The sequence below is a fragment of the Octodon degus genome, unplaced genomic scaffold (genome assembly GCF_000260255.1).
Source record: "Octodon degus isolate 3935 unplaced genomic scaffold, OctDeg1.0 scaffold00077, whole genome shotgun sequence".
NCBI lineage: Eukaryota > Metazoa > Chordata > Mammalia > Rodentia > Octodontidae > Octodon > Octodon degus.
The window spans coordinates 10,899,114-10,917,700 of NW_004524653.1; the positions used below are offsets into that span (position 1 = coordinate 10,899,114).

The 18,587-nt window shown below is 50.8% G+C and overlaps 1 protein-coding gene across 1 annotated transcript in view; it reads left to right on the forward strand.

Moving 5' to 3' along the window:
* The window catches only part of Cdh22 (cadherin 22), a 69,622-nt gene that overhangs the window by 1,807 nt on the left and 49,228 nt on the right, over window positions 1-18,587 (forward strand). Inside the window, exon 2 of the mRNA XM_004636079.1 lies at window positions 7,949-8,243. Within this exon, the coding sequence (XP_004636136.1) occupies window positions 7,949-8,243 (295 nt within the window). The remainder of the gene's footprint in view (window positions 1-7,948; window positions 8,244-18,587) is intronic.

Sequence of the window (18,587 nt, forward strand, 5' to 3'; positions counted from 1 at the left end):
GGCCCCTCACCTTTTTTTTTAACCTGGGATTGAACTCAGGGTCTTGGGCTTGCCAGGCAAGTGCTTATTCCACTGAGCCATCTCCCTGGCCCCTTGGCCCTCAGCTTCTTCCCTTCCTTTGCCTGTGGTTGAAGTCAGGCCTCACAGCTGGACAAGGCAACAGTGCAGGGCAAGTACATAGCCTTTCCCAAAATTATCCACCTGCCCAGAGACAGAGCCCAGAACAGTGGCTCCCCCCCCCACAGGGGAGGGGCAAGCGTGGGGGGGGGAGGGGCGCTGCTTGCCCAAGCTGGGCAAGAAGCTCAGGATGAAGTAGCTGACATCGAAGGCTGAAGGGCAGGCCCAGCTAAGTCTGAGGCCTTGTTCTGCCAGCCCATTCCCCAGGCGACCTTGGGCAAAGTGACTCCACCTCCCTGAGATTTCATTTCCATCTGTGAAAGTGGAACTCTTGAGAGCCCACTTCCTAAGGTTGAGGATTACAAAAGAAAACTCAGCACAAGTATTTGGCCTGTGGCTTGTTTGTTTGTGGTTATTTTTTATTATTCCCATATAAAGTACTTAATCCTTAAACTGCAAGGTAGGAATCATCATTCTCTTTTGTAGGCAAGGAAGCCGAGGTCAGAGAGGCCAGAACCGTGGGGTGGCCAAGTGGCTTAGCCAGTCCTCGAGCCTGGGTGAGCTGGACTTTCTGAGGCCCCAGGTGGGCAAGCCCAGCTCTGGCCTGACTGTCCAGACCAGACAGAGGTCTCCAGCCAGGTGCAGAGGCTGGCAGTCAGGGAAGACCCCAGAGAGAGCAGGAAGGACTCTGACGTCTCCTAAGTGTCATACCAAGTGCTCAGCCCTGTGGTTGGAAGTAGCAGCTGGGGCTCTGCCAAGGCCCCTCCAGCCACCCGAGGCCCAAAGAGAAGACAGAAACCAGTACTGATGCGCCCACACACACCTCTACCCACTGAGACTCTATTGCCTCAAAGGCATGAACTGGGCCCCACCCCATCTCCTAGAAGCACCATCTGCTGACAGTGGAGCACCTCAGTAAGTCCTTTCACTAGGAGAAGAAGAAACAGAGGCCAAAGCGGAGAGCGGCTTGCCGAAGCTACCCAGCAACAGGGTGACAGAATCAACCAAGAAGCCGGGCCACCTAACCTCTCTGTCCTGCTCAGCGTGGTGGTACAGGAGCCCCCTGGATCCCAGCACTCTGGGAGGCTGAGGCAAGAGGATTGCAAGCTTGAGCTTGGCCTAGGGAACGTAGTGACTTAGTGAGAACTTGTCTCAAAATAAAAGAAATAGATAAATAATAAATAAGTACATAAATAAATAAAAAGAGCTGGAGGTATAGTTTATAGTGCAAAGGCCTTGGATTCAATCCCTAGTACAGAGAGATTGAGTGAGCAAGAGAGCGAGAGTGAAAGAGAGAGACAGACAGAAAGACAAAGATTAGGGAAGAGACAGACACAGAGATAGAGGATAAAAGAGAAGAAAAAAGAAGTCCTGCTGCTGGCTTCCTGCCCATTTCAGTTCAAGAGTCTGCAGCCGGAGGACTTTTTCTTTCCTTGAAGCAGCCTGAGGACCTCCCTTTTCTTTCTTTCCCCTCCCCTTCCCTTTTGGAAGCCTCTTCCCCCCACCCCCCAGCCCTTCACCTACAGCCCTGCTGCCCTGCGCTCAGGGCCACCTCTGGAGAATCCCTCTGTGCAGGGAGTGAGACATTTCTGTCTCCTTGGCAGTTGTGTGCCCCCTGCACTTTCTTACCAGAGAGGCTTTGGGTATGAGCAGGGGCCGACTGGAGCTAGTTGGCCTGGGCTCAAATCCAACTCTCTCTCTCTCTTTCTCTCTCTGCTTCTGATCTTTTTCTCCTGGCCACGGTGTTTAACCTCTCTGAGCTTGAGGTTCCTTTTCTGTTGAATGAGGCTGTTACTAGGACTTCCTCGAAGGGTTGTGGTGTGAGGAATCCAGACATTAGTGTAAGTCAAGAACCCAGACTAGCACCGGGGGCCTGACTCATGCTTGGAAAGTGTCCGCTTTTGGTACTGTAAATCTTGCTCATATTTGCACCACCTGGATACCCCATTGACACAAATTCTACAGACCCAGACCCAGGGTCCCCAAAGCTACCTTAGTAACTTGACATCCTAGTTTCTCACCACTAATTGGGGAGAAGCTGTCTCCAGCTTTCTCTCCATTCCAGGACTGTGAGCTTGGGCTTTTAAAAAGCACCTGTCCCCTTTCCAGCCGAGCCAGCACGCGTGTGCAGCTGGTGTGTGCACGCACACTGAGCACGCACGCGCACAAGCGCTCACACCGTTCTCTCTGGCTCCTCAAGGAGAAAGGACTTCTCCACGGTTGCAGTTAATTCACTGCTTCCTGGTCCCCCCACCCCCAGGGAGCCGCTCTGAGCATCCATCCGTCCTTGTCGAATTCCAAAGGTAGCTTAGCAACAGTACTGGCATGGTGAACCCCCAGCGCCCAACAGTAACCTATTTTACAACCACCTCCTCCCTCACTCACCCAGTGCCAGGTTCCTGCTGCATGCACAGGAACCAAGGTCCCCCAGGCAGCTGCTTGCCCCGTCGGTCCTGCCCCGTTCGCGCTGCCTGGCCCCCTCTCCTCCCCTTCTCTCACCTTCTCACTCCACCACCCTCAAAGCAGTCCCCCCAACATTTCCATAAAATCTGGGTACTTTGACTAATCCTTTTTCCAAACTGTAATTTCCCCTGAGGCTTCTGTCAGCTGGATGTGGATTTTGTAGGATTTTTAATTTTTTTTTTTTTTTGGAAAAAGATAGAATTATGGGGTCAGCACTTATGACCAACTCCTGTGGGTGGTGAGATCTATTTTAGATATACGGCAGGATTAAAGTGGGGAGGAGAGCAGATTTAATTAAGTTGCTAATATTTAAAGAAAATTGATGAACTCTTGGTTTACGAGTCGCACCGGCGTGAACAGACCCCTCACATTCCGGGGGAGGCTTTTTATTTGATTTGCTTTCCGTTTAAATCCTGCGCTCGTTTTATTTGCGTAGCCGCACTGTCCGTTTAATTGTCTTTAATAAGGAAAACGTACCTCTGCTCGCATTTAATTTTGATTTAATTAGGAGGAAGTAATTAATGGCCTCGTAAATCCCATTTTTCAGCCCCCTGGGATGAGAAACTATCACTCTCGTGTTTTATGCGTTGTTTATGGCCAAGGGGATTTTTCCTCTGGGGCCAGCTTTACCCGGTGCAGTAGTAAGAATCCTGGATGCTGTATCAGAGCAGCCTGGAGGCCACCTTGTGTTAGCTGTGTGGCTTTAGGGAGGATTTACACCATCTCTGGGCCTCACTTCGCTGGTCTGTGTCACCGGGAGATGTCTCTGATCCATAGGATTATGATGAAGCATTGGTGAAGTAAGAGTGAAGGGTCTAGAACTGTGTCTGGGACATGACAGTTCCCAGCCACTGTGCTCCACAGTGCAGCTTGTGTGTACCTGGGGATGAACAGATCAGCAGTGTCCTTTGTGAGTCCTAGAAGACAGTTGTACATGTTGTCATGTGTGCATTTAATGTGTTTGGTGTTGAGCCTTGAGCTGGGTGCTAGAGATATGGAAGTGAGCAGCCACACAGCCCTCCCTCAAGGGGCTTGCAGCCTCGCACTCTTCTGGGTGCACATCAGCTTGCCTACTGCCCACGGCCAGGCGCCTTGTGTGTGCCAGGCATGTGGAGCTCAGACAGGTGAATGGAGCTCTGCCCCTGTCCTGAGACCCACGGCAGCTGGAGGTGCAGATACACACCACTGAGGTGTCACATGGTGGAGCCAAGGGGAAGGGGTACAGAATAGGAGGGAAAGGATGCGGTCTCCCTGCCAAAAGGAGCCATGTGAGAGGCCCACCGGGAGGAGGGAACCAGCTGAGTTTAAAAGACAAGCAGGTGTTGGCTGAGGGTCCCTGGGTCTCCAGTGTGTTGGGAATTGGGGCTACGGTCCTCATGCCAGGAGATGGAGAAGGTAAACAAGGTGACGTTTCAGTCCCTTCTGACACTGGTGGGGGGGGAATGGTGTGTATATCTACACTGGACACGTATTGTGTGTGCCAGCAGCTTCTGCCTATTACCTCATGGTTCTTTAGAATCTGCAGGGAAACAATGTCAGCCCCACTTGCAGATGAGAAAATAGAGGCTCAGAGAAGGGACTGGCCACCTTCCCAAGGCCAGGCAATGGCCCAGTGGCAAAGCTGGGGCCAGAACTCAGCTGCTTCTGACTTCAAAGACAATTAATTATCTTCCCTGACTTGTGACTGAAGACCCCTTTCCAAGTGGTGAAACGGAGGCTCGGAGAAAAGAAGCCACCAATGAACATGACCTGCTGGGTACAGGGAGAGGCTGGGATCGAGGCTGGCTACTCCTAGCCCCGCAGCCCCTTGACTCCACTGCAGCCCCTCTTTCCCCTTTTCTTTCATCTGCTGCTGGAAGTGCAGTCAGCAAACCAAGAGAGAGAGCACAGAGGGATCTACCTGCATTTGAATGTCCAACAGACCTGGCCCATCTCAGCCTGGGCCTGTAAACGGGGATTTGTGCACATACCCTGCAAAGCCAAGGTACATTTCTGCACACAGCCAGAACACGTCTGACACATAGTAGGTGCTTGCTGTGTGACAGGAGCGTCATCCTGCAGGCTTTGCTCGCAGCTGAGAGTCTTGAGAAATATCTTCTCAGAACAGAGCCAGAGATGCTCCATCTCCACTCCGGAGTCAGCACCCAGCCAAGGGCAAAGCCACAGAGACGAGCTCTTAGCATCTGCCCAAGCCGATTGGACCTGTCTGGCTCGGAAGTCCCCAGAGAGCAGCCGCTGGGCCCCTGTGCTAGCTCCTTGTCATGATTCAGAGAAGAGCATCGATGACATCATTGCTGGGTTCCACTTCCTCCTCACTGATAAGTGATCCCTTTCCAAGGTCTGAGTTAAAATGTCAAGGGCTTCAGGGACGTAATGGAGATTCAGGAGACAGAGAGAAGGAAGCAGCCATTGACCTGGCGCTTGAGTCATAGTGAACTTGCTCTCATTTACTTCTCATCACACCTCTGCCAGGTGGGGCTCCAGCTGATGTCTCAGGGGTAAAATTAACAAGCCCATGGCCACAACATTAGTGAGTGGCCATGTCAGGCGGGAGCTTGGTTTTACACAGAGCAAATGACTTCCCCTATCAGTGCCTCAGTGACCTCATCTTAGAAATGGGAATAGTAATGTTTCCTAGGGCAGTGATGGAGACCAATAAAATTATTACTGTCACCCTCCCCATAGCTTCTCTTTTACCATGCCGCTCAGAAATGTTTGCCCGTTGAGTAAGAAGATCACAGGTCCGATTGCAAAGGGAGAGCAGATGCGCGAAGAGGGAACAAATCCGCCCTCTCCCACGCCATCTCCCCCGGGAAGAAGAGCACAGGAGAGACAGGTCTCCTCATCCCCGCACTGCCAATGATTCAGGGCCGACGTCCTGAGATAATTTTATTGGGGGCATTAAACTGAGTTATGAGGTTTTTACAATCCAGCCACTTATGAGAAATCTATTAACAGTAACTGGACAGGAAGAAGGCTTCTCGGTGGAGCCCAGGACGGGCATTAATTGGGGCAATCTATAACAGGACAGGGACCCGGAAAGGCTCCACCAGACGCCTCCATTTACACCCCGCAATTTCTGCTGAGAATCAGCAGACTCGCCAAAAAGAGAGAGATGCCCATTAATCGGCTAATGAAATATGAAAATGTTTATGGGCCATTCAATCTTCCAAATGGCACTTCTATAATCCACCTTTCAGACACAAAGTTCTACCCACAGAATTTACACCCTGCTCCTCCTTCGTGGCAGGGGTGGGCCCTCCTCCCTTCTCCTGACGGATGCTTTGGCACCTGTCCCCTGCTGAGGGAGCTGGGGGTCACAGCATCCTGGCCCGAGAAAAGCTTCAGGAATTTTCTCCTTCATACCCCATCTCCACAGAAGCTTAGAGCAGAGACCTGCCTGAAGTCTCTGGCTTCACCCAGATGGATTTTTCACTGCTCGGGGCTGCCTTGGGGATTTGGGCATTGGTGGGTAAAGTCTTAGGTGTTTCTGTTTGCCAGAAAACAGACTTCTAACTGATTCCTCCCCCAAGAGATCTCGGTGGACTGCAAATAGCCTGGGGTCTAGAGCCTAGCAGTACTGAAATGAGGGAAATTCCAGTTATATATAGTGAACATTTAGTACTAATATAATAATAACCATAGCTACTGTTTATTGGACACTTATTACGTCTCTGGCAGAGCTGATTTCCAGCTAGTACAAACAGGTATAGTTGTACCGGTTGTTAAAATACTGCAGAACCTCCATGCCGACAGTAAACAGCCCTTCTCCACTCCCTGCTCCAGTTCCTAGTCCCCCTGACATCATGGTCCAGCAGCCACGGCATCCCTGCCTGTCCCAGTGGGGTCCTGCTGCAGTGTCATTGTATGGGCTGTTAAATGTGGTATGTGTCTCTGGTGCTGGGCATCTGCTAAGGGCCTTAGGGGATCTTCAACCCAGTGAACCTCTCCGCTCTGCCAGGGGGACATGCTACTCTGATTGCCCCATTACAGAGGAAGGGATAGGCCCAGAGAGGTGCAGTGACTTCACATGAATTCACAGGGGGGGTGATGCTGAAGCCATGGCTCAGCCGGCTCAGGGGCCCTCCCTTCCAATGAGCCCTCGGGTGGAGGGGAAGAATGTGAGCAAATCACCCCACTTCTCTAATCCTCAGTAGGAAAATGGAAGAAAAGCAAATCTGAAATGCAAAGTAACAAAACCTACTCTAGCAAGGTTTGTTTTTAGAGTCCTGGCCTGGATAAGGGTACCTCTTGTGCAAACTGGTATGCCGGAGGTGCCCCCAATGCCACCCTTGGCCTCTTCTGTCTTTCACCCTCTATCCCTGCTGTATGCTAAGTCCCATGCACCCTGTCCCTTGTATACTGAGATATTTAAGATATTTAAGGTGTCACCCTAACCTCCTGCGGCTCCCAGCCTGCAGGAGATGGACCTGAGTGAGGTCAGGGACCAGCAACCTGACAGCTTATTAGAAATGCAAACTCAGACTAAAGCTCCTGCTTAGGCAGAGCACAGGGGCTGGGTTCGATCTCCCAGGGAGTGCTGAGACAGTGATTGAGACTGGGCTTGGTGGCGCACACCGATAATTCCAGCGCTTAGGAAGCTGAAAACAGAAGAATCACTACAAGTCTGATCTATGTAGTGAGACCCTGTAGAGCCTATAGACCCTGCCCTAAATAGAGAGGAAAAATGCAAACTCAGAGGCCCCACCCAGAACTACTAAGTCTGAAGCTGCATTTTAACAAGATGCCCAGGTGATCCGCAAACACGCTAAAGATTTCAAAGCTCCTACAACACTGAACATGATAATGGTAGCGCGAGTACTAAGAGATCTTGGAGGAAGCGGGGAGGGGAGTCCCCAGACAAGTTTTCTAGAAGAGGTGTCTGGGCCTGGCAGTGAGTGGACTTTCAATGGTCAGAGAAATAAAGACCAGGCTCAAAGTAAGAGGCTGAGGGTCTGCCTGCTACAGGGCAGCAAGGTAAGGAGGGGACTGTGGTCTTCTCTATAAGGTAATGGTGAGCCACGGGAGGACTACAAGCAGGTGGACTCATTCAGATCTTCCTCTGAAGCTGATAGCTGGGGTGGGGATGGGGGGCAAGGGGAAGGTGGATTATAGGTCAAGATCGGAGGAGGGCTGAGCTAGAGCAGGGCAGAGCTTGAGTAGGACAAGTCGTAGAAAGAGGGTGAAACACCTAGGGCAGAGACAGTGAGGCTCAGATTGGCACGTGCATGGCTTCTGGCCTCGGTGTCTCCAATTTATGTTGAAGGACAGATGTGCTTAGGAACAGCCCCCCAGTGGGTCTCAAGTGGGGTGGCAGAGAGGAGTATCCTCCCCGGCCTCCACCCTGCCTTCCTCCTTACTTCCCCAGATCCACTCGGACTCAGACGAGGGTGACGGGGCCATCAAGTATACCATCTCAGGCGAGGGCGCCGGGACCATCTTCCTGATAGACGAGCTGACAGGCGACATCCATGCCATGGAACGTCTGGATCGTGAGCAGAAAACCTTCTACACGTTGCGGGCCCAGGCTCGGGACCGTGCCACCAACCGCCTGCTGGAGCCCGAGTCAGAATTCATCATCAAGGTGCAGGACATCAACGACAGTGAGCCGCGTTTCCTGCATGGCCCCTACATCGGCAGCGTGGCTGAGCTCTCTCCCACAGGTGGGCCGCAGGCACTGCGGGATCAGGGTGAGGGTGAGGCTAGGGTGACTTGCCCCACTAGGGAAGGCTGCCAGGTCCTCAGTGTGCCCTGCTCAGCTCGGGAGGACAGACAGGAACTGCTGCCCAAGGACACTAGGTACAGACACAAGTGCAGCTGACCCCCAGGACAGACAGAGTCCCACGCATGGTCCTGCTGCACAGCTGGACAAGGCCATGCATATGACCTCAGCCCCATCCGTGGACATGGACCTGCATGTAAATGTCACACTGAGACATTCACACACACACACACACACACACACACAATCACACGCACACTTGCAAACCTGGACATAACATGATCCCCACTTACACACAAGCTTAGCTATGTACCACACACAGCCACACCTTAGACACAGCCCAACAGTCAGGCAGCATTCTGTCCTGGTCAGACACACAGGCAACTACATGCTATACCTACAGGAAAGTTCAACTACCCAGACACAGCCCAGAGGTGCCCCATCTCCAGGGACAACTAGACCAGGGCCCAGCCACACACCAGACAAGGCCCTCATGGGGAGCGTCTGCAGTTTCACCCACATAAATGAACCCAGGAAAAGGCTCCAGCAGATATTTCCATACTAGACGTCACTCAGCCAGAGTGCAGCCAGTGAGCAGTGTCTGAAGGTGCTACTCACTGCCCAACAGGAAGGCCCTAGACACAGTCAGTTGCCCACATGCCTGCAGGCAGCCAGGGGCACTGCAACTGCACACATGTAGTTGTGAGGGTGGGGGTGCAGGAAGCCAACCTTCCAAACCCACATCTGGATGAAGACGTTAGACAGCAGTAGTCAGAAACACGTTTGCACAGAACAGGGCAGAGACTAAAGGCTGGGGTCTGACCATCACAGCCTCACTGAGTCCTGGGCTCCTGAGACTCTGGCAGAAACTAGAGCCACAGGTGAAGGGCACAAGCCAGGAGCTTGCAGCTCTCCCCACCAGGTTAGATTGCTTTCTGTGAGCTCCCTCACTTGTCTGGGAGCAGTATGCTAGGCCCAGGCCTCCCTGGTATGCCCACGCTTTGTGCTGCTTCTCTCTGACCTCCTCCAGGGCTGCATGTTGGAGCCAGAGTTACTTGGATTCTTGGCAGAGGGCACAGTGAAACAGCAGAGGAAGAGAAGAGAGGCCAGACAGAGTGGGGGCAGGAGGCATGGGGAACAGTGTGAGTGTGGGCTATGTGCACACCACAGGGTACCCGTGTTGTTTGAGGTATGTGTGCCTTCTACCCTGTGTGCATGCATGGCCTAAGTATTCCAGTGACATGCTGTATCTGCTGACATGTGTTCATGCATGTTACAATTATTTTATTGAGCATCTGCTATGTGCTGGGCACTGAGGACACAGCAGTGAAGAGGCAGACAAGCCTCCCTGCTGTCAGTGAAGGGCATAGTCTCCCCGAGGAAGGTGGACAGTAAACAGGCAAACAGATTATTGACCCTGTAAGAAGAGCATTCTAAGCAGAGAGAGCAGAGGTGCAAAGGCCCTGGGGTTTGATTCTTCCCAAGGAGAAGTGGCAAGGTAACTAGATCGTGCCACTTATAGACCATAGCTAGGTCTGCCTTTTGCAATGACATTGTGGAAAGTCGGTGGAGGGTCTTGTTGAGAAAACTGGAAGGATCTCATGGCTGATCCATAAAGAATAGATAGGCCAGTGGGGGGTGAAGGACAATGCAGGGGCTGGTTGTTCTTGAAGGAGGATGTCTTAAGGACCATCGCAAGAAGTGGGGGTGACTTGGAACATGGCGCTACCACAGGGGGTGCTGAAATGAGGTGACTTGTGGCTATATTTTGAAAGCAGAGCTGAAAGCCACTGCTAGTGGATTCGATGTGGGGTGTGAGAGACAGAAAACCCAAGGATGCCTGTTGGGATTTTTGAGCTGAGCGATGAAATAGAAGGAATTTCCATTGACTAGGATAGAAGGAGGCGATCGGGGAGCTGAAGGGAAAGCAGGAGTTTGGTTTCAGACATGTAAGTTAGGAGCGCTTATTAGGCCACCCAGGGGAGATCTTTAAAAAGACAGTTGAAAAAAAAATTAAAAAATAAAAAGACAGTTGAATAAACAGGTTCAGTGGAGAGGCCTGGGCTAGAGAGATGCATTTGGAAGTTGTCGAAGGCAAAGACCAGTGGAATTTCAAGTCTGGCATGAACTTAGAAATTAACTTTGCAAGTTGGAAAACTGGGATTTGGAGCGATGGTGACATGCCCACGGTCACACAGCAGCAGGGGCAGACCTGGCTTCCCAGTCCCCAATCCCCAGCTTGAAGTCTGGCCTGGGCATTTCTGCATGAAACAGGCCAGAAAGTTGGCTGAACGAATGCTGCAGGAGGAAGCAAGGGCTGTATCTGAAGGAGGAGGGAAGCAGGGAGCCTTTATAGCTCTAGCGGCAGGACGGATGTTAGCATCCCCTGGGCTTGGCCGCTAGACTGTCGGAAGGGCAACAATAATGTGAAAATTGAGTCCAAGAAAAGGACAGCAGCTCATCCAAAGCCACACAGAGCACAGGAGGCAGAGAAGAGCCCCAGTTCATGAGCACCCACGATGTCCTAGCCCTGCCTCATCCACCTTCCCCACCCCAGTAGCTGTCTCGCTGCATTCCCAAAAAAGCGGAGGCAGGGTGACTCCATTTGGACCCATCAAGAAACCCGAGAAGGAGAGGGAGGAGGCAGAAATTAAATTAGTTTATTTCATTTGAGCAACTTTTTGAAGGAGAAACAAATCCGACACCAGGGTGCTTGCGGAGACTCCAGTCAGCTTTGAAAATCAGTCACAATTACTGAGCCTCCTGATCCCAGGCAGAGGAGGGCGGGGCAGACAAGCGGCAGTGGGGTCTGGGCAGCTTTGGAGATCAGAGAGAGCAGGGATGTGGTTTGGGACTTGAAAGGCAGCAGCACTCACAAATTAAACCACTCAGAGCTTAAAAGGGAAGGGAAGTGTGCCAGGGGCCCCGATGAGCCACTGTTCTATGGGGGGAGGGGTTCCCCAGCAAGGCTGAGCTTAATGCAGCGAAGCAGGTCCTGAGCTGCCAGTTGGGAGGCCTGGCACTCTATGACCTTGGGCAAGTCTCTGTCGTCCTCTGGGTCCCAAGTTCCCTTCTTAGCACAGAGAAAGCCCATCTGTGTCATGGATATTTACTGAATGTCCACCGCGCTCCACATACGCCAGGCATTGGGGTTCTTAGGAGGCCTCCACACACATCAGAGCTGAGAAGAGACAGGAAAGAAATAAGCATGTATACAATACCCAGCAGTGTGGATGTATTAAAAAAAAAAAAAAAGGAACCTGCAGTGATGTGGGGGGAGTGCTATTTTAGGTAGAGGGGTCAGAGATGGCCTTCATTGTAAGAGGACATAGAGTCAAAGGCAAAGAACCACAGAGCTGTGTGAGACAGTGTTTTCTAAATTGTATTATGTACCCAAATTACTGAGAGAGCTTGTTAAAGCACACATTGCCATGCAGATCTCCCATGGTAGAGGAATGCATTGCTTGGTTTCTGTTTTCCTTTATGCTACTGCAAATCACAGTCAGAGCCTTGTGTGTGCTAGGTAAGTGCTTTTCCAGTGAACTACAGCACCAGGTTCCCACCTCCCACCCTGAGGATTTCTGATGTAGTAGGTCAGGCTGTTAGAAGTGTTAACATGGGGCCGGTGAGATAGCTCAGCAGACTAAAGTGCCTGTTTAGACAAGCTTAGGCAGGTGCAGAGACTGTGGTTTGATTCCTGGCACCACATGCTGTGCCAGCCCAGCCCCCAGAGTATATGTAAAGTGTTAACAAATTTCCAGATGATGTTGTAGGTCTGGGGACTACACTTGGAGAACCATGAAGCTAACAGGAGGATGCTTCAGGTACAGGGAATAGTACATCCAAAGGTGCCATTGTGTTTGAGGAAAAGGAAGGAAGTTCATGTGGATGAAGAGGAGTGAGGGAGGGCAAAAGTTGTCCAGATGCCTTACAAGAAAGACCAGAAGTTGCATCTCATGGGGCTCCATAGCCATTAGAAAGTTTTCAGTGGTACTCTGACAGGAAGCAGAGGAGTGGCATAATCAAACTTATATTTTAAAAGAATGACTTGGCTGCCATGTTGGAAATAGACCCGAGGGGAAAAGGTTGGAAAGAAGGAGATGAGTGAGCAGAGACGCAGTTGCGAAGTCGAGCAGCAGTGCTGACTTTGCACCGTGTAGGTGGTGAGCTGAGATGGGATTCAGAGTGCATGCTGAAGGTGCAGCCCACAGGGCCTGGGAGGAGCTGGATGTGGAGTGAGAGGCAAAGGAGCCGGAAGAAGCTTTTGGCCTAAACAACTGAATGGAGGGGCTGCTGTGACCCAGACAGAGAGAGGAGAAAATCTGCAAAATGAAGTGTTCATTTTGGGCATGGTAAGGTGGGCTTGAATTTACTGGAAATTCAAGCAGAAATGCCTAGGGGACACATGGATGAGGGGTATGAACATCAACAGAGACAGGGCTAGAGACACAGCAGAGAGAGAGAGAGAGAGAGAGAGAGAGAGAGAGAGAGAGAGAGAGAGAGAGGATTAAAAGATGGAGGCCGAATAAAATCGACAGGGGGTGAGTTTTGATAGAGAGAAGATGAGGCTGGATAACCTTTCAGTGCAGGGGACTGGACCCTTTTCCCGGGGCATCATGACCTGACCAGGAGCCTGCAAAGGGTTTTCATAGGTCTCACACACACAGTTCAATTCCACCTGCTTAAGGATGCCAGCAGTGTACAAGACACTCTACTTGGCACTAGTGAGCATACGGAAAGAAGAAATTCAATTCAATACCCATATATTAGCCACTACTTTATTCTGGGCACTGCAGGGGATGCAAAGACAAGTAATTGAATTAAATCCACAAATGTTTATTAGCACCCATTATATACAAGGCCTTCAGTGTGCATGGCTTGATAGGGCTTGCAAAGATGAGTCATCTACCTTCTTAGCAAACATTTAATAGGACCCGCTTTTATAGGCCCACAGAGGATACAAAAATAAGTAGCTACTTGGAATTCAGTGCACACTTAGTAGTGCCTGCTGTATACATGGCACTGTGCCAGGTATTGTGGGAATGCGCAACTGGGTAAAACAGCCCCTAACTTCAGAGTCGCCATAGATCAGTTTCATCCTCCACACCAACTTTGATCAATTGGTAATGGCTGCGGGGCTGTCAGGAGTCAAAGATCTCTCAGCTGAAATGAATACTACAGTGGATTAGTGATGTCTGCCATGAGCAAAGGATGGGAAGGGCGATAGCCCACATGCCATAGAATTGCCATTGTTGGACAGTGAAACTGGGGCTCAACAGATTGTGGGTGGTAGGAAAGGGGCCTAGCGCAGCTACGTTCTTGTGTATTCCATTTCCTCTGTGAGCAGCATCAGTAATGGATGGAAAAAGCCTGCTTTGTAGTACAGCCCGCACTGCTTGGGATATTCACTAAATAATAGCTATCAGCCAACACTGCTTTCACAGAGCTATTTCCCTTTATCCATGCAATCCTGGAGAATAAGCAGGGCAGGTATTACTGTCCTCATTTTGCCAATGAGGAAATAAATGCAATGAGAGATAAAGTGACTTGTCTGAAAGAGCCATAGCCAGAACCTGGGGCCAGAACCCAAGTACACTGAACTTGCCACCCACGGCGTTCTCGGGGGAAATGGTAATGCCTATTTCTCCCATAGGACTTCACAGCTTGAAAATTACTTTCACATCCTTTTTTTTTTCTTCTTCTTCTTTTGTGGAACCGGGGATTGAACTCAGGCTCTTGTGCTTGCCAGGGAAGTGCTTATTCTACTGAGCCATCTCCCTGTCCCCAACATCCTTAATCTCATTTCATCCCACCCCCAACTACAGGGGCACTCTTGAGTTAAGCGAAAACATCCCCGTTTTACAGCTAAGGAAAGTGAGGCTCTGGAGAGAAAAGGACATAAGCGTGGGAGAACATGCTGTCTGACTCCTAAACCCAGGGCCTGGAGAGACAGTAGCAGAGAGGAAAGGAGGACAGCAGGGGGTAGTGTGTGCCCCCAGGGGTCTCATTTGGGGAGGGCAGCAGTAGTCTGGGAGCCTCTGATGGTCCAGGCTGCAACCAGAGAGAGTGTAGCTCAGCAGCCCTCAGGCCTAAGCCAAGAATCAATCGTTGGCCTCTGCAGAGACAACTTCTAAAGATGTTTTTAATTAAAGTCCAGGAAGATCTATATGTGCAATATCTCCTTGCCTAGCAACGGCACTGGCTCTCACCACCCAGGTTGAGGGGAAACGGGACAGGAGGTTTCTGACAGGGAGAGGCAGCAGAGAGGAGCAGAGGGAGGCCCTGGCCCTTGGGAGTTGACCCCACAGCCCAGGTAAGCTGGACAAAAGGGATCTTGTCCACATCTCTCTGTCTTTCCCATCAACAAACCGTCCATCAAACATGAACAGCATCCCTGTGCCAGGTCCTGTATGTACACAGTGCTGAGGTGCAAAGGGAACAAAGCCATCATCCTGCCCTCAAGCGTGTGGTGCATAGTGGGCACTCTGTAGATGTGGAGGGCCTGGTACACAGTGGGTGCTCTGTAGAAGTGGGGGGCCCAGTGCATAGTGAGTGCTTTGTAGGTGTGGAAGGCCCTGTACATAGTGGGTGCTCTGTAGATATGAAGGGCCTGGCGCATAGTGGGCACTCTGTAGATGTGGTTGAACTGGCACATAATGGGTGCTCTGTTCAAGTGGAGGGCCTAGCACAGAGTGGGCACTCTGTAGATGTGGAGGGCCTGGCACATAGTGGGCCCTCCATAGATGTGGCAAGCCTGGCACATAATGGGCACTCTGTAGATGTGGAGAGTATGAGTGGAAATGAGTCACAAGCAAAAATGTTTTCTTTCTGCAAGTGGCAGAAGAATTTTGATGCAGATACTTACAATGTTGCTGTTTCAAACAGTCTTTAGACTATCTGATGGAGCACCTCATGTAGATGTTGAAAGGACAGAAGAACCTATGGGCCTCAATTTGGGATGGCAGGAGAGGCCTCTGTCTCAGGGGAACATGTTAGAGGCTCTCTCTCTCTCTCTCTCTCTCACACACACACACACACACACACACGTAGAGTTGCCTGCCCAGATGGGATAGGCAAGATTGGGTCTGGGATCTATAAGGAGAGAAAGTGAGAGAAGGATGTTGAGAAGGCCTCTAGCAAGTCTGGGGCCAGACTTCACTTGTCTGCTCCTTACCTCTCTTCCTGCTTCCTGGTTCTTGCTTCACAGGCATCTCTGTCTCTGCGTCTGCAACTCCAGCTTTCTTCTTTACTTCTGTGTTTTTACCTCTTCCTGTCACAACGTTTTTGCCCCTATGGCCTCTGTCCCTTGTTTCTCCATCTCTGACACACTTTTCTCTGGCACCTTCCCTGTTGCTTGTCCTGGGCTTGATCCTCTCCTCTACCCTGCAGATACACACACACACACACACACACACACACACACACAACCACTTCCCTGGGTCTCCTGAGTGTCACTCGTCTACATTAGGCTGCCCTGGTGGGTGGCTGGAAGCAAGGTCAAGACTGGCCCAGAAAGCCATGATTATAAGTGATGATCAGAAGAGGGAGTTGGGAAGGGGACAGGAGGGAGGAGTTTGAGAAGGGGCTTGTTTCCTGTGTAATCTGGGTGCTCCCAGGGACGCGACAAGTGGTTTTTAATTTTTAATAGAAAGTGTTCTGTGCAGTGCTGGCAGCAGCAGGGGGTGGTACTCATATTTTTTATAAATGTTTGAGAAACTAAATGTGAGCCTGGGGTATCTCCAGGCCCAGCAGGGTAGCCAAGGAGGCAGGGAAGAAGCAAAATGATCATAATTACAAACATCTTCATAATAATGATGCCTGGTCACCTCATTTGAGAATTCTACTCTTTTCCAAAATACTTCATCACTTCCATCTCATAAAAGGGGTCTCCCACACCCAGAGAGCAGCTGGAATAAAGTGTTCCCTCCATTTCACAGGAGGAAGACTGAGGGCCAGGTCAGTTTGGCTGGTTTTCCTGCAGCTGCCCACAGCACTAAGGCCAGGGCTGGAGTGAGGATATATGGATCTCCACCCTCCTTGGGCTTCACTGCAGGCACTGGGGAGAGCTGGAGCCTCAGTGTGCCTCACAGATAGCCAGGACATAGGTTCCACTCAGATACAGCAAGATGAAGAACAGTTAAGCCCCCTCCCTCTAATGCTGGCACTCAGGTTTCCTATTCAGGGCCAAGGACACGAACCAGGGAAAGAGTAGACTCCTGTCAAACACTCACTAAACCCAGCCTCTTAAATCCATCATCTCTAATCCACATCTCAGAGATGCAGGCTGGTTCTCTAAGAGTGCAGGTGAAGAAATAGCTAGATGGAGGAGAAATAGCTAGCAGAGTTGGTGTGGATATGGCAGAGTTCAGACCTCAAGCCTCGGATTCCAAGCCCCCCATCCTCCTTGGACATGTGAGGGGCGTCTCTCTCAGTGTCTACCTTTCCACACCGGCTTCATATGACTTGGTGGCATGAACCACACTTGCTGCTCCCCCCTGGTGCCAGCCTCAGCACAGGCTCAGAGGGTCCAGGAGCATGTTGGCTATCTAAACAGACCTGAGTTTTATTCTTCCCCTTACTTACTAGTCACGTAACCTTGGAAATTCATTGAATCCCTTCATGACTCAGTGTCCTCACAAGTTCAATAACAGGTTGTGTCTAGGGCATCTGCAATGCAGGCAGGGGAGACTTTAGGGTCACTCTGAAGCTTGCAAAACTGCCCTTGCCTGGCCTGCACCCCAAGAGTCCTATTTAACTGGCCCAAAATTGGGCTCTGCGTCAGTTTTATTTTAAAGCTCCCAGTAGACTCTAATGCTCAGGCAGGTTGAGAACCATTGGGTTTTGTGTCCTCCAAGGACCAGCGATTCCATATTTAACAATTCCACCGGGCTCCCTGAGCCCCAATGGCCGGTTTACCCAAGAATGTTAGGCGGCCTTTTCTTAACCGCCAGAGGGGCTGGTGCAGGACCATGGACAGCGAATCACATTCCACCCTAGTCTAGCCCTGTTCTGTACTGTGAAGGGAGCCTCTGCCTCTAAATCCAACTCGTGCCTTTTCCCTCCTGACTCCTCCTTTTCCAAAAAATTGATCGATCGATCGATCAATTGATTGATTGATTTCATACAGGGTCTCACTACACTGCTCAGACTCATGATCCTCCTGTCTCAGCCTCCCCAGCACTGGGATTACAGGTGTGCGCCACCATGCACCGCACTCCCCGGACTCCAAGGCTGGCCCAGAATGCATAGTGGGGATCGAACACAGATCCTTGCGCTTGCCAGGCAAGCGCTTAGACCATCAAGCTATCTCCCCAGCCCTCCTTTTCCTTTCTTAAGTTTTCACTCTCTCATTCTCACATCTTCTTTGACTCCCATCAACTCCCTCCTCCTATCTGCAAGGCAGGCTACATGTGTTTGGACATTGAATCCTCCTGGATTTGAATTCTGTCTCCTCCACTTCCTTCCTTCCTTGCCAGGTGAACTTACTCAAGCACTGCCTTCCGTGCTGGACCTCAAAGTGTATTTAAATTCTCACAACAAGCCCAAGAATTTGGTAGACCTATTACTGTTTCATAAATGAGGGGATTGCCTCAGCCTCTGCCTCCTCATCTGTGAAGTGGAAATCTCAGCAGAGTGTGTTGCAAGGTTCTATTGTGTAAGCTGCATGAGACGATGCAAGTAGAGTGTACATCATGGTATCTAGAACAAAGTAATTATTCGATAAACATAATCCCTCATTATCATTGTTATTGAATAATACATAACCCTGGGCTTCAGCGCATGAGAAGCACGTATTGATTTTCAGAAATTTTGCAGGCCAGGTCTACCACATTGGTGGCTTGAAACTGGGCCACGATGGAAGTATTTACACCACAGACATCAGCAGACCTAGGAAGTGGGGCGTCCCTCCACACTCCATCTCCACCACAGAGTTGGTATGAGGCCTGAAGGAGAGAATGGACGTGACAGCAAGTGTAAAATGAACTGCTGAGCCTCATGAATTTGCGGGGGGAAGGCTGAAGGTCTGTACAGCAGCCACAAGCCTGGCACCCCTCAATGTGCCAACACTGGGGAGCTGCTGACGGGTGCGGAAGGTGGGAGGGCTGTGTGGCTGGCTTAAGGCGGCCATTCCTGTGGGGCTTGAGGGCAGAGTGGTGAATCACTGACCCTTCACTGTCCCCACGTGTCGGCATTAACTGTAATGGCTGCAATAAAGAATCCCGGATTGAGGAAATGATTCCATCATCCCCGTGGGAGTCCCTGGGATGCAGTCAGGGAGAGAGAC